The sequence below is a fragment of the Patagioenas fasciata genome, chromosome 1 (assembly GCF_037038585.1).
Source record: "Patagioenas fasciata isolate bPatFas1 chromosome 1, bPatFas1.hap1, whole genome shotgun sequence".
Lineage (NCBI taxonomy): Eukaryota > Metazoa > Chordata > Aves > Columbiformes > Columbidae > Patagioenas > Patagioenas fasciata.
In genome coordinates, this window is record NC_092520.1 from 158652070 (window position 1) to 158676431 (window position 24362).

General features: G+C 48.1%; 1 protein-coding gene across 14 annotated transcripts; it reads left to right on the forward strand.

The window, feature by feature from the left end:
- The first annotated feature begins 437 nt into the window (after positions 1-437).
- Positions 438-21501, forward strand: LOC136101873 (C-type lectin domain family 2 member B-like). Of its 14 annotated transcripts, XM_071798963.1 has the most exons (12): positions 438-542; positions 1856-2060; positions 4692-4822; positions 4961-5198; positions 7018-7165; positions 14008-14230; positions 14476-15920; positions 19344-19694; positions 19934-20029; positions 20441-20613; positions 21000-21100; positions 21259-21501. In XM_071798963.1, exons 8-12 carry the CDS (start codon positions 19598-19600, stop codon positions 21380-21382), a joined length of 591 nt encoding a protein of 196 aa, XP_071655064.1. In that variant the 5' UTR covers positions 438-542; positions 1856-2060; positions 4692-4822; positions 4961-5198; positions 7018-7165; positions 14008-14230; positions 14476-15920; positions 19344-19597; the 3' UTR covers positions 21383-21501. The 14 variants fall into 14 exon arrangements, with proteins under 14 accessions (XP_071655064.1, XP_071655071.1, XP_071655062.1 ...); XM_071798970.1 differs by lacking the exon at positions 4961-5198; XM_071798961.1 differs by lacking the exon at positions 4692-4822.
- Positions 21502-24362: the final 2861 nt, after the last annotated feature.

The window sequence follows — 24362 nt, forward strand, 5'->3', positions numbered from 1 at the left end:
ACAACTAACTTCCCTGCTGACGATTACTAATCATCTAAACCTTGCAAAGCCACACGTTTTCTGTATTATTCTTGCTGCTTGTCTATTGATCCCGGTGTCCATGGGTTCTGCCTTGCTGTAATCAATTCTCAACAATGCTGGCAGTGTTCCAAAGCCATGTCAGAGAAGCAGATGCTGGGGTTGTCCAAAGGGATCCTTTATCCCTCACATGCAGCTTCAAGCTCCCAAGAAGCCAAAACTTTATTTTTTAGGGCTGCCTCCCCAATTTGTTTTCTTTAATACCAAAACCTCCAATAAAATTCCACCACCTCAATTGTGTTGCAACATAGAATGTGAAACAATAAATCTTAAAAAAAAGTTAAGGCGGGTTTAAAAGCCCTTCACTTCGATTGGCTGCCTTCACCGTCACTCCTGATTCTTGCGCTCTGAATGGCCAGAGCTCTGGGAGGGCTGTGAGAGACTAAGGACAATAATATCCTGGTATGTCTAAGTGCGGAGGGGTGCCCGGGAGCTTCCTGAGCTCGGGGACAGGAGTAACTCAGGTAGGGACCTCCCGTCGGTCACTCGGGGGAGAGGGTGAGGGGAGCTGTGGTGAAGAGAGCCTGGCGGGCTCCCCTTGTCGCCCCTTTCTCTGGGGCCCGGGAAGGAGCAGCTGCTTGTGGGTTCCCGCTGTCCCCCCCAGCAGGGGTTGGTGTGCGTACGCTCGGAAGACGGAGCCTGTTTCCCAGCAGCTGTGGCTAATTCTCCTTTTTCTGTCGGACAGAAGGGATCTTGTAGAGACTTTCTTCTCCTTGGCCTCTCTTCAGCTTCCCAGTGCCGGAGCTGCTGAGGGGCTCCAGCCCGTAGCCCCGTAGGAATCAGTGAACATTGTGTGGGTGACTTACTGGCAGCGGCTGCCTGGGGCTTTCCCAGCCGCGCTTGGGCTCGGTCTGTCGGGCTCCTCCGTTCCCGCTGGCCCCGGGGCTCGGTAGGTGGGTTCCCGGGCGGGACTGCTCCTGCGTGGGCTTTCCCGGGCAGTAGGTTCTGCTTCAGGACCCCCAACTCCACAAGCCTTTCATGTCTCTCTGGGGGTTGGTGCTTCCTTCCTCGCGGGGGGGGGAAGAGGGGCGTTTCGGGGAGGAGCCCTTCCTGTTTTTCCCATAAGGGAGCGCCCTGTTGTCCAAAGACAATTATTATGCAGGACGCTTCAGAGCCCGTGCTGGAAGTGCTTGCCAGGGCAGGAGCTGCTGGCACAAGCCCATGGGAGCAACTCTGGAGTTCACAGTCCTTGGCCAAGCTGTGCCAGCTCTGCAGTTCTCTTTGCGAGCAGCTGGTGGTTTGCTGGTGTTGGCATTTGCACGGGCAGGACAGGGAGCTTGTGCTCCCACAGGTGCAAGTTTCGGTTTCCAATGTGATCTGTGAGGCCAGAGCTATACCAGATAAATGGGGGAAGAAATGTTGGTTGTAGGTATGTATCAGTTCCTCCTAGATCTGCTTTGCTCCCTCCCGTGCCCTGACTTCAGTCTTCCTCCTAAGCACCCCACAGTACCTTTGCTCAGGCTTCCTTCATCCCATTCCCCCAGTTTCCAGCCCCTTGGTGGCTTCCAAAGGCTCAGTGTGTCATTCCCAGCTTGGGGTGCTGGGGCTGGTGATGTGATGAGTGGAGAAGGGTTCAGCAGATGTTTTGGGAGACCCTGGACACCCTTATTCCTGTGCCTGGGACCCTGCTGGAGGTGGAGCAGGAGGGGTGAGTGGTGGGAAGGTTGATGCTCCCAGCCAGCAAGTGCCTCATGGCCAGTCTGGGCAGGGTGTGGAGAGGGTGCTGAGGGCCAAGGGCTGATCCGTGATCTCACTGACTCTCTGTTTGTGTCCGCAGGTGCTGGGAACTGGCCGCGGTGTCACAGGCAGAGCAGGAACAGGGCAGGGTTGTGCTGCCAACACCTTTCCAAGCCTGCATATCACTGCAGGGACACAGCTGACCTTTTAAGTCAGTTGTGACAGCTGTCAAGCAGCAGAATTAAACATCCTGATCTACTGCATCATCATCAAGTTCAAGTTCTCCGCAGTCTCCCAATACAAAGGTAACAGCTGTGGTCATAAAACTGCATTCAAGCTTGGCTGGAAACAGGCTTTGGCAGTGGCTATGATGCCTTGGACACAAGGTCATACTTGTGACAAGCAAAGAGATTTACTCTCTCATTTGCCTTTGGGACAAGGGGTGAAGAACAATGTCTGTGACAGTGACAGTAATGTGGAGCAGCCCCTGGGTCATCAGTATGGAGGGGCTATCCTGTCCCACTCAGTGGGGTGAGGGCAAGCTTAGCTTTTAAATACTCTGTGTGGTACCCGGGAGTAATGACAATTACTTGAGAGGTTCATTTAAATAATGATTTTACTTAAAACTCAGTGGAATTACAGTGAATAGTGGCTTGGCAAAAGTCTGTAACTACATCATAAAACTTAACAAGATTTCTATGACAATATTCACAACGGTGTTACCTTTATGTGCCCAGAATAAACTTAAAAACAGAGAGAGAAAGAAAAAGAGAGATGGATATCAGAAGAAAGATTTCGCCACTCCACAGATTGGTTAATCAAGCAATGCTGACTCTCTCTGTAGTTCTCAGGGTAGTGGGTGTGATGCAATGCAACTCAGTGCAACCAGTGTCCCCAGTGGCAGGGTTTAAATACTTTAGTCCATTTGAATGCAAGATAGGAGAGAATGGCTCATGTCCTCCCTCTGCTAGCTTCTCATGCTAGTTAAGGAGATTGCTCCAGAAGTGAGTTAGTTGGTTCTCTAGGAGTAGCTGGTGATTTGTAATTCCCCTTAGCCTGTTGTAACTTCTGTATGACCCTGCTTTTGTGCAAGCATGGTTAATGCCTTTATCTCAAAGGTTGGTGGCTTCATCTTGCAAAGAATATGGTTGGGCCTTAAGGAAGTGATACCGTCCCGCTTCTGCAGAACTTCCTTCTCTTCCTTCTAGAAGTTGCAAAAACAATTGTTTAAGGCATAACAAGGTGCATATTATGTCCGTCACACCACCCTGTGACTTAAACACTTGTTTTGCCTCGTCGATTGTAGTGGTCTTTGCATTACACCATTTTCTCCACCCAGTGGCTCAAACAGACATCTTGGCTTCTTCTAGGGTTGTGATTCTTATGTAGCAAACAGAAAGTGTAAAGAGAGAGGAACTGCAAGACAGGGATTGGGGGAGCAAAGTACCTCCCACTGTAAGTGAAGATCAGGTTTGTGACTGCTTGAGGAACCTGAATATCCATAAGTCTATGGGACCTGATGAGATGCATCCCAGAGTCCTGAGGGAATTGGCTGATGTAGGTGCCAAGCCACTCTCCATGATATGTGAGAAGTCACAGCAGTCAGGTGAAGTTCCTGGTGACTGGAAAAAGGGAAGTATCACACCCATTTTACAAAAGGGTAGAAAGGAGGACTCTGGGAACTACTGACCTGTCAGCCTCACCTCTGTGCCTGAGAAGATCATGGAACAGATCTTCCTAGAAGCTGTGGTGTGGCACAGGGAGGTGATTCTGGAAAGCCAGCATGGCTTCACTAAGGGCAGGTCCTGCCTGACCAACCTATTGGCCTTCTACAATGAAGTAACTACGTCAGTGGACAAAGGAAGGGCTACAGATGTCCTCTATCTGGACTTCTGTAAAGCCTTCAACATGGTCTGACACAACATCCTTCTCTAGATTGGAGAGGTATGGATTTGATGGATGGACTGTTCAATGGATGAGGAACTGACTGGGTGGTCTCATCCAGATAATAGCAGTCAATGACACAATGTCTGGATAGACATTGTAACAAGTGCTGTTCTGCGGCTATTAGCTCTGAGAAGACCACTCAAAGGGGGTCTTTGGTGGGAACCCCATTTCATTGTTTGGCCAGATGTGACTGTGGACATTACAACGTAGTCCAGAATCTTCTCGGCTAGTCTGGGCACCTCGTTTGTTAAGGACCCTGTCAAGTGACCAAGGGTCCTACCCCTCCTGAGCCATCAGTTGATAAAGGTGAAGCTGACTGACAACACCTTGGTACTATTCTAGGTGTATATATGTGGGGACAGACACAGTGGGGCATAGAAGGTGCTAAAGAGCCATCAGCCTCCTCCTTGAAAGCTCCAGATTTCAGGGGCATGTGCAAGTGCCACACAATCCATCCCGTGTCCACAGTCATCTGACAGACTGCTTTGGAGTAGTGGTGCAGTCACCTCCTGCCTCCAAAGTCAAAAGGGGGCATTCTGTCGATGAATTTGAATTCCCACTGTGGATCATCATACCTTATGTGTCGTTTTCTTGTTGCAAATCAGCCTACATTAGAACAGAATAATACAACAATTACAAATATTGGAGAAAGCTGGTTAGTTATCCTAATAAGGAAAACAAATGCATTGAAAGATTTATTTTACCAGTTAGTAATCTATACAATTCTGATATGCTAATACCTCTAATTTACAAGCTCAAGACATCTTCTATGGTTACTTTAGATACCTTACACATTAAGACCCAGAATGGAAACAAAAGCCAAATTACTCTGAACTACATCTTCATCCCCCCATCACTGATAAAACAGACAGAACTTCTCTGACAAACAATTGTTAATAGGTTTTGCTGTAACTTTTTAGCTGTCCCCAGGTAACATCACTGGCCTCCTTCTTCGGTCTCTTCTATTTCTTCGTTACCCTCTGCTGCAGGGACAGGTGCTGCATCTCTGGTACTGGGTCCTGCGTCATGTTTGTCCAGCTCATGGAAAGATTTAACATATTTCGCAGGAAGCCACTTTGGTCCTGTTGGAAAAAGAACACAAGCATACCCCCTCCCCCAGGTGATGAGTTCTACAGGCCCTTGCCACTGACTCTTGTGCGGGGGATCCTGGTATGAAACCTTTGGTATATGTTGCATTGTCTAATTGTTCTTGAGCTGTCATATTCCCCCTTTTTTGTTTTAATAACATCTGTTTCAGTGTGGAATATGCTCATTCAACAATAGCCTGTCCAGTGGGAGAGTGTGGAATACCTGTGACATGCGAAACACCCCATTGCTGTAAAAAATATTGCGTGGATCTCACAGTATATCCAGGACCATTGTCAATTTTAATCTGTTGTGGCACTCCAAGCATAGAAAAACAGCAGGTCCAGTGACGCTGAGCATCTCTGCTTTTCTCACTTGTATGCACAGATGCATGGAGCATACCTGAAAAGGTATCTATAGAAACATGTATATATTTCAAACGGCCAAAAGATGAAACGTGTAACATCAGACTGCCAAATGTCATTAGCTGAGAGCCCACGAAGGTTAACTCCAAGGGAGGGCGAGCTTGTAATCAGACCTTGACATTCCGGGCAAGAGTGCACTATGTCTCTCGCTTGCTTGAGAGTGAGACCAAGCATCTTTTTTAAGGCAGCAGCATTCTGATGGAAGAAAGCATGTGAAGCCCTGGCAGACTGGAAGTGGACTGTAGCTACAGTATAAGAATCCGCAACTGCATTACCTTCACTTATGGGACCTGGTAAAGTTGTATGAGAGCGTATATGAGTAACAAACAGTGGGTGTTTGCAAGGCTGTAATGCAGTTTGCAATGATGAAACATATCAAAGAGCTGCTGGCGTGAGATTTCTTTAAGCAAAGCGGAGGGGATGCGCTGTAGGACCTTGACTACATACTCAGAATCACAAACCAAATTTAGAGGTTCCTCCCTAAAAAGCTCTGAGGCATGCAAAACTGTGCCAAGTTCCACTAATTGGGTTGAACCTTCAAGAATTTGAACAGAATGATGCCAATAGTTATTTTCACGGCAGACCACTACAGCTTTATGAAACTTCCCTGAACCATCAACAAAAACTGTGAGCATGTGGGATAGGACCAAATACAAGTACGATCTGTGGTCTGATATCAAAGACATGCAGATTCTGCAGCAATTTACATTTAGGTATGCCAAAAGCTATGCTGTTAAGAAAATCAGCTGGTGCAATTTGCAAGGACATAGATTGCAAATAAAAAAAAATAAAAATCTGATTTCACAAAAGGTACATATATGACAGATGGATCACAGCCCACTAAAGCCTGAATCTGTTCTTTGCATTTTTTGATCAGAGTAGCAATCAATTCCAGGGGCTGAGTAATAGTTTTATGGAAAGAACTGGGCAAATAAATCCACTCCAAGTATATCAGTCTGTTTGCATTCTCATCAGGCTGTCCCACAATAGCCACAGGTTGTTTCTGTATTGTAGCTGTAAACAGGCAAATCTGCAAATCCAATCAAATGCTGTCAGCCTGTAAGTTTGTAATTTTGTGTGCTACCAGCTCTAATTTTCTCTGTGCCTATGGAGTTAAAGTGTGAGGAGATGTTAAATCTCAATTTCCATTTAGCAAATTAAACAGATGCTGGAGTTCATGGTTAGAAATTCCAAGCATGGGTTGTACCCAGTTAATTGTACCCATCAATATCTGTAAATAATTCAATGTTTTAATGTCATTATTAATTGTCAAAGGCTGGGGTCTGATCATAGTTTCTGTTAAAATCCAGCCCAAGTATTTCCAAGGAGGCACAGTCTGCACTTTTTCCTGTGCAACTTGTAAGCCATGAAGTTTCAGAGCTTGAAGTAAGTGTGTTACTGCCCCCTGGAGACAATCAAATTGTTCAGCACAAGCTAAAATGTCATCCATGTAATGATATATTATAGCCTCTGTAAATGCACGTGTAGGCTGCAGAGCGGTACTCACAACAAGCTGGCAAATTGTGGGGCTATTCGTCATACCCCGAGGTAAAACCGTCCACTGATAACGCTGCATAGGCTGAGCATTGTTAATGCTGGGAACTGAGAAAGCAAAATACTGAGAATCGTCAGGATGTAGTGGAATGGTAAGAAAACAATCCTTTAAATCAATAATGTGTAGTGTCCAATTACTAGGCAGCATAGTGGGATTTGGGACAACAGGTTGTAAGGCTCCCATAGATTGCATTACTGCATTAATTGCACGTAAATCTTGTAGCAAACGCCATTTCCCTGATTTTTTCAGGAAAACAAAAATTGGAGTATTCCACGGACTTGTGGAAGGTACTATGTGTCCTGCCTGCAGCTGTTCTTGAACTAGTGATTGAGCCTGGAGCAATTTTTTCTTCTTCAAGGGCCGCTGGTTGACCCAAACTGGCCTATCTGACAACCAGGTAAGTTTGAGCAGGGATTTTAGATCACTGACCCTTAAGATAAATTTGTGTCTGCAGTGGTTAAAGTAACATGCCATTGCTGTAGCAAATCCCTACCCCAAAGGTTGATAACAGTCTGTAGAACATACGGCTGAATCCAAGCTGAAACTTTATCTGGGTCAACAACCTGCAATACCCGAGCACTTCTCATAGGTGTTTGACTTCTTCCAGTTCCAACAAGCGTGGTCATAGCTACTTCCAGGGGCCAGTTTTCTGGCCATTGTTGTTTAGAAATGATAGAAACATCCGCATCAGTATCCACTAGCCCTGTATAAGGTCTGCCCTGAATTGAAACAGTAACCACAGGTTGCTGTATAGTAATCTCCTGGGACCACAATACTTGTGGTTGGCCAGAACTCCCAAAACCAGAATCACCTCATCCAGCTGTAGCTGAGGGACCCAGTACGGCAAAAGGAACAGTTGTGCAGTTCACTGATTAGCTAGAATTTTGCAGGGAATCCGAGTGGCTGTGACCATGATTTTAATCTCTCTGAGACAGTCTGCATCAATTACACCAGTAAGGACAAATATACCCTGTACACTAACACTAGAGCATCCAACAATCAATCAAAAAAATCTATTAGGTAAAGGTCTCCATACAGAGGTAACTGCTATATATACCCAGGAGTCTGTAATTAACAATTCTGTTGCAGTTGCCAAATCCAAGCTGGCACTGCCTGCTGTTGAAGGGGCAAGATCATAGACTGTGCACCGAATTGCGATATTGTTGCTGTTCCGGGGGAGAGATTGTTCTGTGGCTGGGAAGTTGAATTCTGAACCCTCTTGGACTGCGGGGCACCGGGTTTCACGCCCCTCTTGCCATTTCCTGGCAGGGGTTTCCCTGATCTGTGAAACTGAGATTTGCAAGAATCACTCCAGTGATATCCTTTCTGACAGCAAGGGTACAACCACGGTGCGCATTCTCTTGGTGCTTTATAGCACTTTTGAGGACAGTTTTTACTGACATGACCCTCATTACTGCAAATAAAGCACTTAAGACTCGCTTGATTTATGCTGAGCTGAGACAACGCGGCTGCGAATACCAAAGCCTGAAATGTTTCAGTCCCTATATTCTGACAAGCCTTAACGTATTGCGTGATATCAGTGGCTTTACCTTTCACCAACAACAAAGCAGCCTGACAGTCAGAGTTAGCATTGCCATATGCTAGTTGCAGCAGTATAACTTTTGCTGCATCTTCATTTTCAACCTGTCTTGCTATAGCGGTTTGCAATCTGTCAACAAAGCTTATATAAGACTCCTGCGGTCCCTGTCTTATTGTTGCAAATGAGCTTACACGCTGCCCTGCCTCTGGGATCTGATGCTACACTGTAATAGCAATGCGAGTTGCCTGCTCAAAACCTGCCACGGAAGCCCAGCCTGCACCTGTGGAGTGATATACTGTCCGGTTCCTAGCAACATATCCTGATTTATCCCTGCTCCTGATGACAAATTTTCCAGGACCTGTTCAATCGCAAGATCTCGATAGTCTAATTGCCAAACAGAATATTGCATTGGTGTCAAAATTGTTTTAGCAAGCAATTTACAATCTCATGGAGTTATGATGTATGTGGCACCAATACCTTCAACAATCCCCATTGTAAAAGGACTGTGTAACCCATTCTCTTGCACAGATTTTTTTAACTCCTTAACCATTGTATAAGGTATTGCATCATATTCTGGTGGTTGTTGTGGTTTGTAAATAACTGGGAAGGCGAAAGAAAAATTGCCGTGCTCCATAGCCTTTTCACAGCATTTTTGCATCACCCCTTTGTGTTCTGCTGTCTTAGTCATGAAGGGGTGATGCTGTATAAGCATCATTAAAATCAGGCAAAGGAGGTGCTGAGAGCGAAGTTTTAGACTTCTGTCCTAGCTCTTCACAAATTCCTGCTGTATCTTTACACGGCTGTGATGGCATTAATGATGGATATAGAACTGACTCTTTTTTGAGATCTACAGAGCCTGACTCAAAAGGATTAGTGCTGTCAAGATTCAAATCATTAGCAACCTGCTCATTTGTATTTTTCTGGTCATCCTCCCCCGTTTGCCTTTGCATTATGTGCTCTGCCGACTGCAACTGCGATAGCGCAGAGTATGCAAGTCTCCAAGTAATATGCAAACTATCGGGAACTGCAAAACCTGAATTCTTTTGTGTGTGTAGATGTTCCCTGACCTGTTTCCAAATTTTACTGTCAAACGTCCCCTCACTTGGAAACCAAGCACAATTTCCTCTCACCCATACCAGGAGCGAAGCTACCTGCTTCTCAGAAATACGATACCCAAAGAACGTAATATCTGCAGTAAAACCTGCAAATACAATTTATGTTCCTGAGAAGCAGCTTGCCCCATACTAACACAATCCCACAGCTCTCTTGTTCAACAAGGACTGCTTGTCCTTATGTATACTGTAGGGATTAATGTAGCTACAAATAAAATTTACTCAGCCGTCGGATTGCGTGGTCGCCGCCAAACACACTGCTCGACGAAGAGCCTCCAGGGGTCACACACTCGCACAGGGCACCATTTGCGGTGATTGGGAACAACGCATGCTGGGACACAGACAGAGATTCACACAGAGACAGAGATCTTGTTCTGGAAAAAAACACAGAGCCTGGCCAAGCAGAGAGCTGACCTAGGCCGCCTTCTTTATTCACCATTGACAATTTATAGAATTTACAGGTACGGGCCTGGACTAAGATGTTTACATAAGATGTTTTTCCACTAATTGTTATTAAAAACACACTAAACTCGTGATGTTTGTCTCACTTGTTTTCCACTCATTCACAGACCAGGCCCAAGGACATTCACACATCCCATGCACTTGGGGGCAGTTATCCGGCCCAAGATACCATTCTCACGCATCTGGGCTAAAACTCTTTACAATTATGAGAAACGTACTTCAACACAATCTGTCCAAGGCCCTTTATATTTTATTATGATCTGATTATGTTAGTTTTATGTCTTTGACCGTCCACATGGTCATGTTAGTATTGATCTTCCTTTATCATCCAGGTGGCTGGGACCACACATCTTGCTTTCCCACATTTTTACTTTCCAACACTGTCCCTCATGGGTCTGTACTGGGACCAGTGCTATGTAATATCTTCATCAATGATGTAGACAGAGGGATTGAGTGAACCCTGAGCAAGTCTGCGGATGACACCAAGCGCAGTGGTACGGTTGACATGTCTGAGGGACAGGATGCCTTCCAGAAGGACCTGGACAAGCTCGAGAAGTGGGCCCATGTTAATCTCATTAGGTTCAACTTGACAAAGTACAAGGTCCTGCACCTGTGTTGGAGCAACTCCTGGTATGAATACAGACTGAGGGATGAAGGGATTGAGAGCATTCCTGTGGAGAAGCCCTTGGGGGTACTGATGGATGAAAGATTGGACATGAACCAACAATATGGGCTTGCAGTCTAGAAGGCCGGTTGTGTCTTGGGCTGCATCAAAAGGGGTGTGACCAGCAGGTCGAGGGAGGTGATTCTGCCCCTCTGCTCTGGAGCCCTCAGCACAGGAAGGACATGGACCTGTTGGAGTGGGGCCAGAAGAGACCACAAAATGATCAGAGGGCTGGAAGTCCTCTCCTATGAGGACAGGCTGTGAGAGTTGAGGTTATTCAGCCTAGAGAAAAGAGGATCCAGGGAGACCTTACTGTGGCCTTTCAGTACTTCAAAGGGACCTGTAAGAAAGATGGGGACAGACTTTTTAGCAGGGCCATTGCAATATGGCAAAGGGGTAATGGTTTTAAACTAAAAGGGGAGATTCAGGCCAGACATAAGAAAGAAATTTTTTACAATATGGGTAGTGAAACACTGGCCCAGGTTGCCCAGAGAGGTGGTAGATGCCCCATCCCTGGAGACATTCCATGCCAGGCTGGATGGGGCTCTGAGCAACCTGATCTAGTTGAAGATGTCCCTGCTCATTGCAGGGAGGTTGGACTAGATGACCTTTGAATGTGCCTTCCAACCCAAACTATTCTTATTCTGTCATTGTAAGAGGTAGAGGAAACTGAATAACCATACACTTAACAATGGCCATGCCTACCATCAAAAGCATTAATCCAGTTAACAGGTTTATTCCAATTTGCGCTAACCATTTTCCACACCCAGTGAGTCCTAAAGAATGTAAAAGAGAGGTAAACCATGATCTGGGTGAGAGTTCCTCAGCCCAGTTTGTTGGCTGGAGCAATTGGGATAGTTTAGAAATCTGGTCAGCAATGTCTTTCATCTTGACACAAGCTTCTTCTATAGAGGTAGTGGCATTATGAATAGTAATACAACAGTCTCCCTTGATTAGACTCAACATTTTGCAAACTCTGTTTTCTTTAAATGATATCATATCTTCAAAGCTTCAAAATAGGGTTTACTTGTGACCACATCCATTGAATATCAGATAAATCCCTTTGTTCTGATCCTGGTCTGTGGGGAAGTTATGTACACCATGGGTAAATTATATTCAAAGAATAATGAGCCTCATAATGGGCTGCTTAAGAGGATGGAAAAAGGCATCAAAAGGAAAAATGGAACTAAACAAGGTGTAGTTGTCTCCCTGTAGGACTGACACATTTTGGAACACAATGGCTCATGAAGCCCCGATTTGAGATATCTCAAAGGTAAAATTTAATTGTGGGTGGGAGGTGTTAATCCTTCTTTCCTCAAAATTGTCCCTCAAAATATACACAATGAAATAGGTGCCATTTAGTCCCAGGATAATGTTTGGGACTTCATACCGGAAAAAGGTCTCGTGATAACTTTCTGTTAGTAGGGAGTCTGCTCTCTACTGAATAGAGCCCATTGTAACATCCTTCAGGTCCCAGTCCCACTTGGCGGGCAAATGAACGTAGGGAATCCCTGAAGTCTGATTTTGTTGTTAAATCAAGAGTTCCATTCAGTGGGGTAACAAAATAATCTCATCCATTGCTCAGCAGATTGAGGAATGGTCATACATATTCCCTGATCAGTGTGCTTCCAAACTCTCATAAATCCCTGAATCAATTTCCATGCAAGGTTTGGAGAATTATTGTTTCCACTCTTTCCTCTCCTTGACTGGTAGAGGGGAAAAGGTAGGAAACCACCCAGAACCAAAACCAAGACGACATATACATCCTAAAAGTATGATCAAACTAACAGTCAAAGCCACAAAGTGGAGGCTAAAAGCTAAACCTGTGCCCTAATAAAGCATACACTTTTGACAGACAAAGATCAATTTATTTCCTCTTCTCCCTGCAAGGAAATAAAAAGGAAAAACATAATCCATCATCAAACTGGCTTTAAGAAGAGGAAACAATCCACCTAGTATTGATTTTATGCTCCCTGCCACAGGCATCAGTGGCCACCCAGGTATACTTACTGAAAAGGGGTGTTTGGTACCAGGGTGACTTGTTCCACTTTGGGGAGTTCAACCAGGATTGGTTGTCCAGGATAATGGAGAAGATTTATGGGGTCTTTAGTTTATTTCACCCCAGGAAGTATAGATGGAGACTTTGAGTAAAGTGCAGTAATTCGTGGGCATCTGTTAACTCCCCAGCTGTTGTTTATTTTGGTCATAGCTTCTGAGAGTTGCACAGACCATCCAGGATCATGGGGTTTCACAAAACATTTTAACAGACCATTTGTTCTTTCTACTATCCTGTTTGCTTGGGGTTAGTGAGGGGTATAAAACATCTGCTGTATTCCCTCAGTTTTTGGTCACTCCTGGACCACCCTGGCAGTGAAGTGGCTGCTGTTATATTATTGAATTGATTTGGGTTTTGATAAGAAACTAAACCACAGTTTCAGCTTTTACACTGTATTTCCCTGGTTGCCCATGTCACTGCTCCAGCTTGGACAAATCCTGATACTGCTTCCACCCCAACAAGCAGGTATCGTTTCCCTTCTGATCTCTAAAAGGTCCTATGTAGCCAACCTGCCAGGTTTCCCATAGTACTTTCCCATCCCACAGGTGGAGCAGAGGATCTCACAAAGAGTGTTTTCGTATTCTAATATGTCATAGGAATCAGGCAAAAATTGCTGTCCTACTTAGTTCTTGGGTAACGGGCCATCCTCTACTCCCAGCTTCAAGAAGGTCTCTGTCCTGAGTGACCATGCTTAATGTGCACCCATTCTAGTAGGTGTTCCCCTTTCTCCTCTTCCCCCTCTTTTGCCAGCATACCCAAGTGGGTGAGTGAGTCTACTTGGCTACTCCAGATGTGTGCTGGATGATTTCAACCCATGGCTGATACTTTAAATCAGTTGTAACAGCTGTCAGGCAACAGAATTAAACATTCCTATTGCATCGCTATGATGTTCTCTGCAGTCTCACAATATGAAGGTAACAGCTGTGGTCATAAAGCTGTGTCCAAGTGTGTGAACCAACGCAGGCACATCGCAAGAAGAGCCAGAGGCCACAAATGCATTTGCAAAGAGCAAGTTTTATTTCAGTCACCTCTCTACCAGGGGATCTCTGAAGCAGCACCTAAGCTACTGCGCAGAGGTGACACAAAGCAGGGATGCAGGCGCTGCAGAGTTCAACCCTGGTAGAAGATCACTGGGTCTGCTGAGCTCACCTGTTATTTCAAGGCTTCAAGCAGGTGCAGCCTCTGCTTTCTCACAACAAAGCAGGAGTCTCAGGTATAGTGATAGCTGCCTTAGAGTTTCTCACAGGACTATGTTATCTAAAACACAGGTTCTACTTGTCAAGCACACAAGGTCAGTAAAACAATTAGTGTGATGTATGTGCCTTTTCTACACCACAGCTAAAGTCGCTTGAGTGTATTTACAATTCACCTCCTTGCCATTCTTGTGCAATTCCCATACACCAAGGTTGGCTGGAAACAGGCTTTGGGAGCGGATAAGATGTCTTGGACACAAGATCGTGCTTGTGACAAGCACAGAGATTCCCCATCTCATCTGCCTTTGGGACAAGGGGAGAAGAACAGAGTCTGTGACAATGATGGGAACATGGAGGAGTGCCTGGATCCCCAGTACAGAGGGGCATCCCTGAAGCCAGAGCTGCCTGGGAAGAGAAGCAGCAGAAGACTTCTGGGTAAGTGCAGGGGCACCCCTGTGCACTGTTGGGAGGGCACAGTGTCCCTGTGGGAGTGTCACCCCATGAGGACTGGGTTTGACAAGAGTGAGGCTTCTTCCAGCTGTTGGGGGGAGCATAAAACAGGCTGGAGGGTCCTTCTGCCTTCCCTGGGTGGCTGGTGTTGGGGATGTTGGGGATGTGAGGGCCAAGACAGATCTGGGACAGCACAGTTCCTCACTGCTGGTGGTTTTTTCCTCCTCCAGGTAAGTCATGCACGCTCCATGCAGTGTATGTCGTGGTGTTGGCTGTGCTCATGGCTTTGGTCCTGGCTTTGGCAGTGGCTGTTGCTGTGCTGTCAGGTAAGGGAGCAGCAGCTGCCTCTGTGCGGCCCCTCTGCACAGAGCCGTGTGTGCTGCCAGGCTGGATGCAGCCCCTTCCCCTCTGGGCTGGGGCAGGTGTTGGTGTGTGAGGCCAAGGCTGGTGGGGTCAGACCCTCAGGCTGGCTGTGTGAGTAAAACTTCTCCTCACAGGATTGCAAGTGTATCTACTTTCCATGCACATTTGCATGTGTATTTTCTGTGCTCAATATGAGCACGTGCAAAATTAATCCTCGCATAATCGCAGGTGTATTTTCCTCCCGTGCTTCCACATAAGCACGTGTAACTTTCCGTGCACGTGTGCACGCGTATTTTCCGTGCTCAATACAAGCACGTGTATAAATGATTTCCTCATACAATCGCGAGTATATTTTCCTCCCGTGCTTCCACATAAGCACATGTAAGATTCTGTGCACATTTGCACACATATTTCTCCTCGCAGGATTGCGAGTGTATTATAAATTTACCCTCACAGGATTGCAAGTGTACACTTTCCGTGCTCACTACGAATACATGTATCTCTTTAAAATAATCCCACACCATATTCAGGCAAGTATGTACTCTTCCCAGACTCAGGGGCAGCTCCAGCATTATTTTTGGTGAAGCCATGTGTATGGACACTGTGGACCTCCTGTTGTATTAGTTGCTGGCCCTTAATAATTTTCCTCAACTGATATCCAAACCTGTATTCAAGTCACTTTTGGAGTGCTAAAACCCTATTTCTCACCGGTTTAATGAAAGTTGGTTTGGACCCTGTTGTCCCTTAAACTAACCTCGGGGTGCCTCTGTGGCAGTCGGCCATGGGGAAAAGGGACGGGATCCTCGTGATCTCCCACTTTTATATGAAGTATCATGTGAATGGGATGGAATACTTAGTTGGTCAGTTTTGGTCACCTGTTCAGTTCACTGCTTATGCCTCTCACGGTATGTGCATCCTTATCAGTGACCTTGCATTCCATTGCTATGTCTACCAAAGCATGTATGTAGTTTTCAGAAAAGTGCAGTTAGTAAGAAGACTTTAGCTGAAAGGAAAATTCACTAAAAGAGAAACTTGTTTTTAACAACACCAGGAGACTATATAAAAAGGCGTTTGTAGCAATAAATGGAGACTGCTGTTTGTACATAAGAAGAACTTCGTCTGTGTCGTTTGTCTATCTCAACTGCGACATATGGTGACCCCGACATGATACTGCATGAAAAAGGAGACGGCAGAAGAGCCGTGACGACTGGAGTTGAGCTGTGGGGACGGAGCCCGGTGCAGCTGAAAGAGTGGCAGGGAGAGCTGCCATAGATCCAGATCGTGGAGAAGACACCGACACCTGGAGTGATAGGTAAGCCACTGGGAACATGGGAGGGAACCTCTCTAAAGAAGAGAGTGTTGAAAGGCTTGTATAATAAACTGTTCGATAGCACTACCCAAGGATCTGAACTGAACTGTTAATGACATGGCACTTGTTGCTAGAGACTTTGAGATCATTAAAAGAGCAACGGGAACAGGCAGAGACAGCGGAAGGGGGTGACTTCCCTGGGATAGATTTGGAAGAAAAAACGAAAATGTGCACTGTTCTGAACCGCCCCCACCACGTTACTAATGATTCTTCAGCACCGTTCAAGTCCGCATTATCTGATGACTCAGATGAGGATGAGGGTTCACAGCATTCTCTTGAAAAGTTAAAACGAAAACAAAAGGAGTGTGTGTACCTGTTGCTCTGAGATCAGATAAAAACTGTGAAAGACTCAAGCAAAGTTAGATCTATGCAATGTAACAGCTATAGATCATTTAGGATGAAATTATGGGGATTCGTTGAAAGGGGCAGGTATCACCCAACTCTTGGAAGAGACACTAACTGGCACACTACAATTACAGGCAAGATTAGTTTCTGAAATCCTGAGGCAGTCAGCAGACCTTGCGTATCAAGCTATGATAAAGGTGCCTGAAACTGACAAAGCAGCCAAATCCTTTACAACTATTAATCAGGGTCCCAATGAGAATTACACGCAGTTTATTGACTATCCTCAAGAGGCCATCAATAAGCAGGTTGAAAACTTAGAAGCTAAGGAAGCACTGGTGTTACAATTAGCAGTAGAGAATGCTAATGTTTGCTATCAACGTGATATCTGTGAGTTTTACAGTACGTATTATGTGCTTCTGTGTATTGCATCTCTGATAAGCAAGCAGCTTGTCAGGAATGTGAGTTAATTGTTTTACTGGTTGTTGTTACAGTTGTTTCTTCATGGTATTAATTGTGTAAGTGCGCCGTAAACCTTCTCCCCACTTTTCCCATTCGCGGTGCAGGCAGCTCTGTGCTTCCCCCTCCTCCCTCCCTCTCCTCATGGTTTTGCTTATGAGATGGGGTTGGAAATTACTGTTTTCAGTCGTGTTCCTAAGAAATTGGCATTGGGAGGAGTTTTAGAACATAACAAAGCACTTGGATATATGAAGAAAGAGGATCTTGTGAAATATTGTAATCAGTGGTGGCTGCTGGATAAGTTAGATGATTGGGATAATTCTGTTCCAATACTGAGGTGCATTGTGACTGTGCTAAGGTAGTGTTCCAGTCTGTCTATCTATGGGAAGATCTATGGGATTAACCTCTAGAGAACTTGGATCTAATCCTTTTCATCAATAGATCTTCATACTACGTGAATGGAAAATGACACACGGGCTATGCAATGAGAAATTTACAAGTACATGAAGCAGAATCTCTACAACCCTTGGTGAGTGCCCAAGGGGCTGAATTAACTACATTAGGAAGAGCAGTCTAGTGGGGAAACAATCAGCAGGTAACGATTTACACTTTTCATATGCCTTCAGAGTGTGTCATGCAACAGGTACGCTATAGAAAGAACAAGGATTCCTTACCTCAGGGAAGAAAAAATATTTCTAAGAGACTGAAAACCGAATGTTGTTTGAAGCTATTCAGCCGTCAAGGGAAATTGCTGTAGTACACTGTCCAGCTCATACCAAAGGATCCAGCAAAAACCACACGAAGTATTACCTAGCGGCGCTCCAGGGCGGGCGGTGGGCGGCGCGCACCGCCGCGGGGCGGGCGGTGGGCGGGCACAGTGTAAAATCCGCCGAGCTGCGTGGTGCTGTGGCGTGTGCTGGTGGCTGTGCAGAAGGGGGGCCTGCGTGCGGGCCTCCGGTCGGTGCTACTCGGGTTTGGTCGCTCACTGCGGCGCGAGGCCGGTGCTGCTGAGGTGGGTCGGGGAGGGGAGAGGGAGAGGGAGAGGGCGGGGCGGGCACGGTGGGCACAGTGCTTGGCGCTCCTTCTCCTCCGTGCTGCCGGTCTCCCTTTCCGGCTCCCCTTTCCTCCGTGGGGAATGGCGTTTTCTTCCCCCTGGTCCCGATGGAGGAGCAGATGTTTTGCCTCCGCCGCCCCACCGCCCCGTTGTCGCTGTCCTCCCAGCTGTGGCGAGAAAGGAAGCTGTGGTGAGCCAGTCGGTGTTGTGAACCATTACAGAAGAGGGCTCAGCCCTGGAGCCCGCTTTCCCATGCGGGGGCACTGCTGCCGGTGGTGGTTCCGGGGGGTGTGGGCGGTGGGAAGGGGGATGCTCCCGGCCAGCGAGTGTCTTGTGACCAGTTTGGCCAGGGTGTGTGCAGGGTGGTGGGGAGAGAAGACGAGAGGCCGCGGCGGGTCGGGCATGGTGCTTTCCTCCCTTTTCTCCGTGCTGCCGGTCGGGCAGCGCGCTGCCCGGCGCGGCGGTGGGCGGTGCGGGGAAGGGACCTTGACGGGCTCGCTCTCCTCTTGGCGCTTCCTTTCCTCCGTGGGCGATCGCGTTTTCTTCCCGCTGGTGCTGCCTGGCAGCCGGGCGCGATTTGGGACAGAGAAGTATGGGGCGGGTGGGAGGTTGATGGGAGAAGCAGGGTGGTGCAATTCATTGTTGCTCCGAGAGGTGCTCAAGGCAGGGAAACTGATGCCTGGAGTTTGAGAAGAAACAAATCAACAGCAAAGTCAGTTATACTGCTAAGCAGGCGTTCTTTATTTTATCGGCACTGGGGAACACTGGGGATCATTCTCCATAAGTTCTTCAACGACTGGATGCTCTTGCGTTGCTTATATCCACACAACAATTACATATTCATTACAGTTTTTGGAAATTCTTAACATACATCTATACTAGGAAATAATTGCATAATCATAAAGTTAGTATCAAGTTAGTTATAATTGATTAGTTTCTTACTTACAATACATCTATTGATTGCTAGTCAAATATAAACTAAACACTCTGTATCACTTAATACCTGGCGGTGCGCTGCCCGGAGGGTGCGGGGAAGGGACTCCGGCAGCCTCGCTCTCCTCTTGGCGCTCCTTCTCCTCCGTGCTTTCCTCGCTTTCCTCCGTGCTGCCGGTCGGGCGATGCGAGAAAGGGACTTTGGCGGGCTCGCTCTCCTCTTGGCGCTCCCTTTCCTCCGCGGGGGATGGCGTTTTCTTCCCCCTGGTGCCGATGGAGGAGCGTATGTTTGTGGGCCCCCCCTCCCCATTGCTGCTGTCCTCCCAGCTGTGCTAGGGAGGGAGCTGTGATGAGCCAGTCGGTGTTATGAACCATTACAGAAGAGGGCTCAGCCCTGGAAGCCCGCTTTTCCATGTGGGGGTACTGCTGCCAGTGGTGGTACAGGGAGGGTGAGTGGTGGGAAGGGCGCTGCTCCCGGCCAGCGATTGACTTGTTGCCGGTCTGGGCAGGGTGTGTGCAGGGTGCTGGGGGCCAAGGGCTGGTCCCTCAGATCACTGACTCTCTGTTTATATCTCCAGGTGCTGGGAACTGTCTGCAGTGTCACAGGCAGAGCAGGGACAGGGAAGGGTTGTGCAGGTGACATCTTCCTGAGCCTGTGAGTCATCCAGGAGTGACTGTGGCTGATATTTGTGGCCCTGCTACATATGTAGAGTTAGACATCTGGATCTATTGCATCTTCGTTGTGTTCTCTGCAATCCACCAAGACAAGGATAACGACAGTGGTCATAGAACTGTGTCCAGGCTTGACTGGAAAGAGGTTTTGCCATCAGTTATGATGCCTTGGACACAAGACCATGCTTCCTCCCAGGAAGAACTGAAGGAGGCCTTGGGTTCCCAGGGTGAAGAGTCCATTCACCAAGAGATGCCAGGTAATGCAGGCAGAAGGGTGTGCAGGGCTCTGGGTGAGTACAGGCCCTTATCAAGTAACCTGTAGCAGCCCTCACCACATATCTATCCCTCTGGCAGCTCTCCTGTGGCTGGTTGTCCCCTGGGGCGGGTCCCTTCTGCCTCCCTAGGCAGCTGGTGTTGGGGATGGTGGGGATGTGAGGGCCAAGTCAGATCTGGGACAGCACGGTTCCTCACTGCTGGTGCTTTTTTCCTCCTCCAGATAAGTGGTGCACGCTCCATGCAGTGTATGTTGTGGTGCTGGCTGTGCTCGTGGCTTTGGTCCTGGCTTTGGCAGCGGCTGTTGCTGTGCTGTCAGGTAAGGGAGCAGCAGCTGCCTCTGTGCGGCCCCTCAGCACAGAGCGGTGTGTGCCGCCAGGCTGGATGTGGCCCCTTCCCCTCTGGGCTGGAGCTGGTGTTGCTGTGTGAGGTTAAGGCTGGTGGGGGGGAGCGTGGTCGGGTCAGACCCTCAGGCTGGCTGTGCCAGACCCTCAGGCTTGCTGTTCCCTTGCCCTGTCCCAGGGGTCCTGGGGAGGGGCAGGGACACCCCCAGCTGTGCCCTGGGGCAGGCTGTTAACCTCTGGGGTGTCTGCTCCCTGTGGATCCCTGGCAGCAAATGGGGGATCCCCATGGTGGGAGTTTGGGACTGCCCCCTTCCTTGCCCTATAGAGCTGTGTCCCCTGGTTCCTGTGGAGTGGAGTCCTCTGACCTTTTCCCCTTCCCTCTCCAGCAGGAAGAGATGGAGCGAGTGCAGCTGCGGGGCTGTGCTGTCCTGACAACTGGGTTGGCTACCGCAATGTCTGCTACTACCTCTCGAGAGAAGAGGGGAGCTGGGAGTGGAGCCAGGAGCGGTGCTCCTCGCTGGGGGCTTCACTGGCTGTGATCAAGAGGAAGTGGGAAATGGTGAGTGAGGGGCTGCTGTGGCTATGTGGGGGGTCTGGGTTGGGTGCAGACCTCAGGGTTGGTGCTGGGAGGCTGGAGGTTCTTCTAGGGACAGAGATGCAGTTCTGGCCTGTGGCCTCAGAGGGAGGGAGGCACAGGGTACAGTGTGGAGCCCAGGGAGCGTGTCCTCCCGCATGGAGGCCAGGGGGACCACAAGCACAGCAGAGCTCCAGCAGAGCAGGACCAGCGTATCTGGCCAGGCTGGGGAGCTCTTGCAGAAGCTCTGGAGCTTGGTGGAGCAGCTGTTGGGTGGGAGGTGCTGCTGTCTGGGACCTCACATGGGGCTGGGAGAGGGACTCTGGGGCAGCAGCAGCTCCTGACTGTTGTCTTCTCTCTTTCCTCTCCAGGAGTTTCTGTCACACCTCAGGGGCAACATTGATTACTGGGTTGGGCTGCGCAGACAGGATGGGCGCCCGGAGTGGGTGGACGGCAGCAGCTTCAACGACACGTGAGTCCCATTGCAATCCAGGGTCCCGGGAGACCATCTGGTGGCAGGGACCTGGTTACAGGGACTGTCTCTTGCAGGCAGCCCTTGTCCCCTCCAGGTGCTTATGGGGAGAGCTGCTTCCCCAAGGGTACTGACAGTGTCATTGCTTATTCTTGCAGGTTCCCTTTGAAGGGCCGAGAGCCTTGTTTCTTGCTGAATGACCATTATCTCTGGAGTTCAAACTGTTTCCGGAGCCACCATTATCTCTGCAGCAAGGCCCAAGCTGTGATGTCAAATAGTTGATGGGGAGAAAGGACCTTCTCCGTGCTGGGAACTCCACAACTTTGCCGCTTCTAGTTTTATATTTATATTTACTAGTGGTGTATTACTATTTTTAGTTTTTTAAACTGTATTTATCTCAATCCAAGTTTCTCCTGTTCCTTTTGATTCCCTGCCCTGTTGGAGGGGTGGAAGAGAGAGTGTCTGTCGAGGTTGTATTGCCAGTTCGGGTTAAACCACGATGGGGGAAAGAAGTTTTTTTCCTAACTTCTCCTTTTCCTTGCAAGCAGCATGCCTGTACCTTCATTTTCCTTTCTCCAGAGGAAAAGCACCCCTGTGGCTTTTACCAGGTGTTGGGGCTGTTCTCCATGGCAACTGGGGCTGTGTAGCTGCAATAGTGGCAGGAAGCTCTGGCCCTGCTGACAGGTCATACCTTGAGAGTGGTCATCAGTGGTTTGGTTTCCTGTTCGCCCCTCCATGTCCTCAGCCCTGTACCTTCCTGGTTCTTCTGTGACATGGAGGATGAGGATGGTTACATGGTCTTGGGGAAGCGGGGAGTAATGGGGAGCTCAGGTTCTCTCCAGGATGCAGGTAATGGCGGGTTGTGTCTGTTGGTTTCCCCCTGCAAAAGTGGTGTCAGAGAGAGAAAGTATGGGAGGCGGGGTGATAATGGGTGTGATGAGAGAAGCAGGGTGATGCCACTCATCCTTTCTCCAAGGGCTGCTCAGGACAGGGAAACTGAGGCCTGGGGCTGGTGGTACCTGAGAAGGGGTGGAGCCTTGCCCCAAAATATGGGGTCAGCAACCAGCCCTGTGCCCAAACCTCTGCAGGGCCTTTGCTGGTGTCAGAGTGTGGGGGACACCTGTGGGGCTTGGTCCTGGGATGGGTCTACATGGGGATGAAGATGGCCATCAGTGACACTTCAGCATTACCACCTGCCCTCTCTTCCAGTACAGGATTTCCTAAGTAAAATCCTCCAGAATCTCACCTGCTACTTCTGGATTGGCCTCTCCATGCCCTCCGCTGGGAAGGGCTGGGTTTGGCTGAATGGCTCCTGCCCATACCAGAGCCGGTGAGCACTTCTGGGTGTTGGGGTGGGGACATCCCCATCACCCAAGTGACCCTTGTGGCAAGGCACATGCTCACACATTCCCACCTGCATCCCCAGGTTCCAGCTGAGTCCCTGGGATGCAGGCAGCAGATGTGGGGTGCTGAGAGGGGACAGGATCATCTCTGATAACTGCAGATGGGCCTGTCAGTGGGTCTGTCTCCTGGTTTTGTTAAAAAACAAGTTTCTCTTTTAGTGAATTTTGCCTGTCAGCTAAAGCCTTCATCTCAGTTACATTTTCCTGGAGAACTCAGAGATTTATGAATAAAAGGTATGAATACAGAGACCCAAGGGAATGCCGTGCAGATGTGCCAGGGGAGGTTTAGGTTCAACATTAGGAAAAGGTTCTTCCCCCAGAGGGTGGTGGAGCACTGGAACAGGCTCCCCAGGGAGGTGTCACGGCCCCAAGCCTGGCAGTGTTCAAGAAGAGACTGGACAAGCCCTCAGACGCATGGTGTGAACTGTGGGGTTGTCCTGTGCAGGGACAGGAGTTGGACATGATGATCGTTGGGGCTCCCTTCCAATACAGGACGTTCTGTGATAAGCAGAAGGGACATCCAGACTTACAGCAACAGAGTCAGAACATGCTATGTCACAGGACATTGATAGCACATGTTTGTTAGACCAGCAGTTACTATTTTCCAGAGACCCTCTACCTTGATGCAAACATGTAGCTACATCACATAGCACTATGAAGAAAAAGGTGCTAGCACTGCCTCTGTATCAGGCTTCCGTTTTCTAAATGCAAAGAAAGAAATCTTCACTCCAAAGAGTGAGCGAGCATTTGTAGTCTTGGATTTCTCTTCATATTTCAGACAACATTAATTGAGAGGTCATCTCCTATAAAGTCTGGTGCGAGGCAGTTGTCCCTCAGATGTGGCTTCCTATGGATTTAATTTTGCATTAGCCAGCTGAGTTTGACACAGGGCATTTTAGTAAGCCTGTGTGAAAACACTTTACTTTTGAAGGCACTCTTCTCTGCAAGTCTTTAGTTCAACACATTTATAGCACACACAGCTGGGAAAATGGCTATTTTCCACTGCGTACAGCACCAGAACTTCTGGAAGCAAACAAAAAAACCCAAACAGACCAAACCAAAACCAACAAAACCATATAAAACCCCTCCAACCTTTAACAAACTAACAGGCAGGTTAAGGTGCTAAGCAAGGCCACAGTTCCACAGTTTTTTTGAAGTGGCATACACCAGAATTACTGCAGAAAAAGGTTACCCTGTCCTTCCCCAACCCTTGCGTGCCATGGCCCCCACCACTCCCGTTTGCTGACACAAAGGCTCATATGGCCTCATGTCAGCTTTATGCTTTTTAACATGGCAATTTCAAGCCAAACCAGTGCTCTGACTGCGTTTGCCATGGTCTGCATGGGTTATGACTTTATTACTAATTAAGAGAGTGCCAAGAGGTGCAGAAGGACTTGCAGCTACCCTCTTCCCAGCTGGTCACCTCTGGAGAATGGCTTCTTGCCCCCAACAAGCCACCCGGCCCTTGGTCTTCTATAGATCACACATAGTGCCATTGTGGCCCCAAACCACAATTACTCTTTCATGTGCTTATTTTTCAGTTCAAAGGCCCTGAAAGAATGGGTTTGGCATAGGTAAAAGATGAGTGGGCACTGCTGGGCCCACTCCACTGGTTGGAGGGTTCAGAAAAGGAATGGGTCAGGGCTCTGGTTACGGCTCAGGGCAGAGCAGCTGGGGCTCAACCAGAGACTGGGCCCTGTCCATAGAAGTTGTTGCAGGTCATCTGTGTGAAATTACATGATGGTAATACCGAACCTTTACACGCTCAGATTTGGGGCAGAGAGCATCGTTTGGAGTGTGCATCAGTAGACAGCAACGTCCCTGCTGAAAAAAAATTAAGGAGTTTACCTTCAGAGCTA

Bases quoted from the DNA above. Each gene is read 5' to 3' on its own strand.
- LOC136101873 (XM_071798963.1), top strand. From the start codon at position 19,598: ATGATGCCTTGGACACAAGACCATGCTTCCTCCCAGGAAGAACTGAAG. The intron at 20,030-20,440 runs GTAAGGGAGCAG...TTCCCTCTCCAG, and splicing joins GGCTGTTGCTGTGCTGTCAG to CAGGAAGAGATGGAGCGAGT. The intron at 21,101-21,258 runs GTGAGTCCCATT...TTATTCTTGCAG, and splicing joins GGCAGCAGCTTCAACGACAC to GTTCCCTTTGAAGGGCCGAG.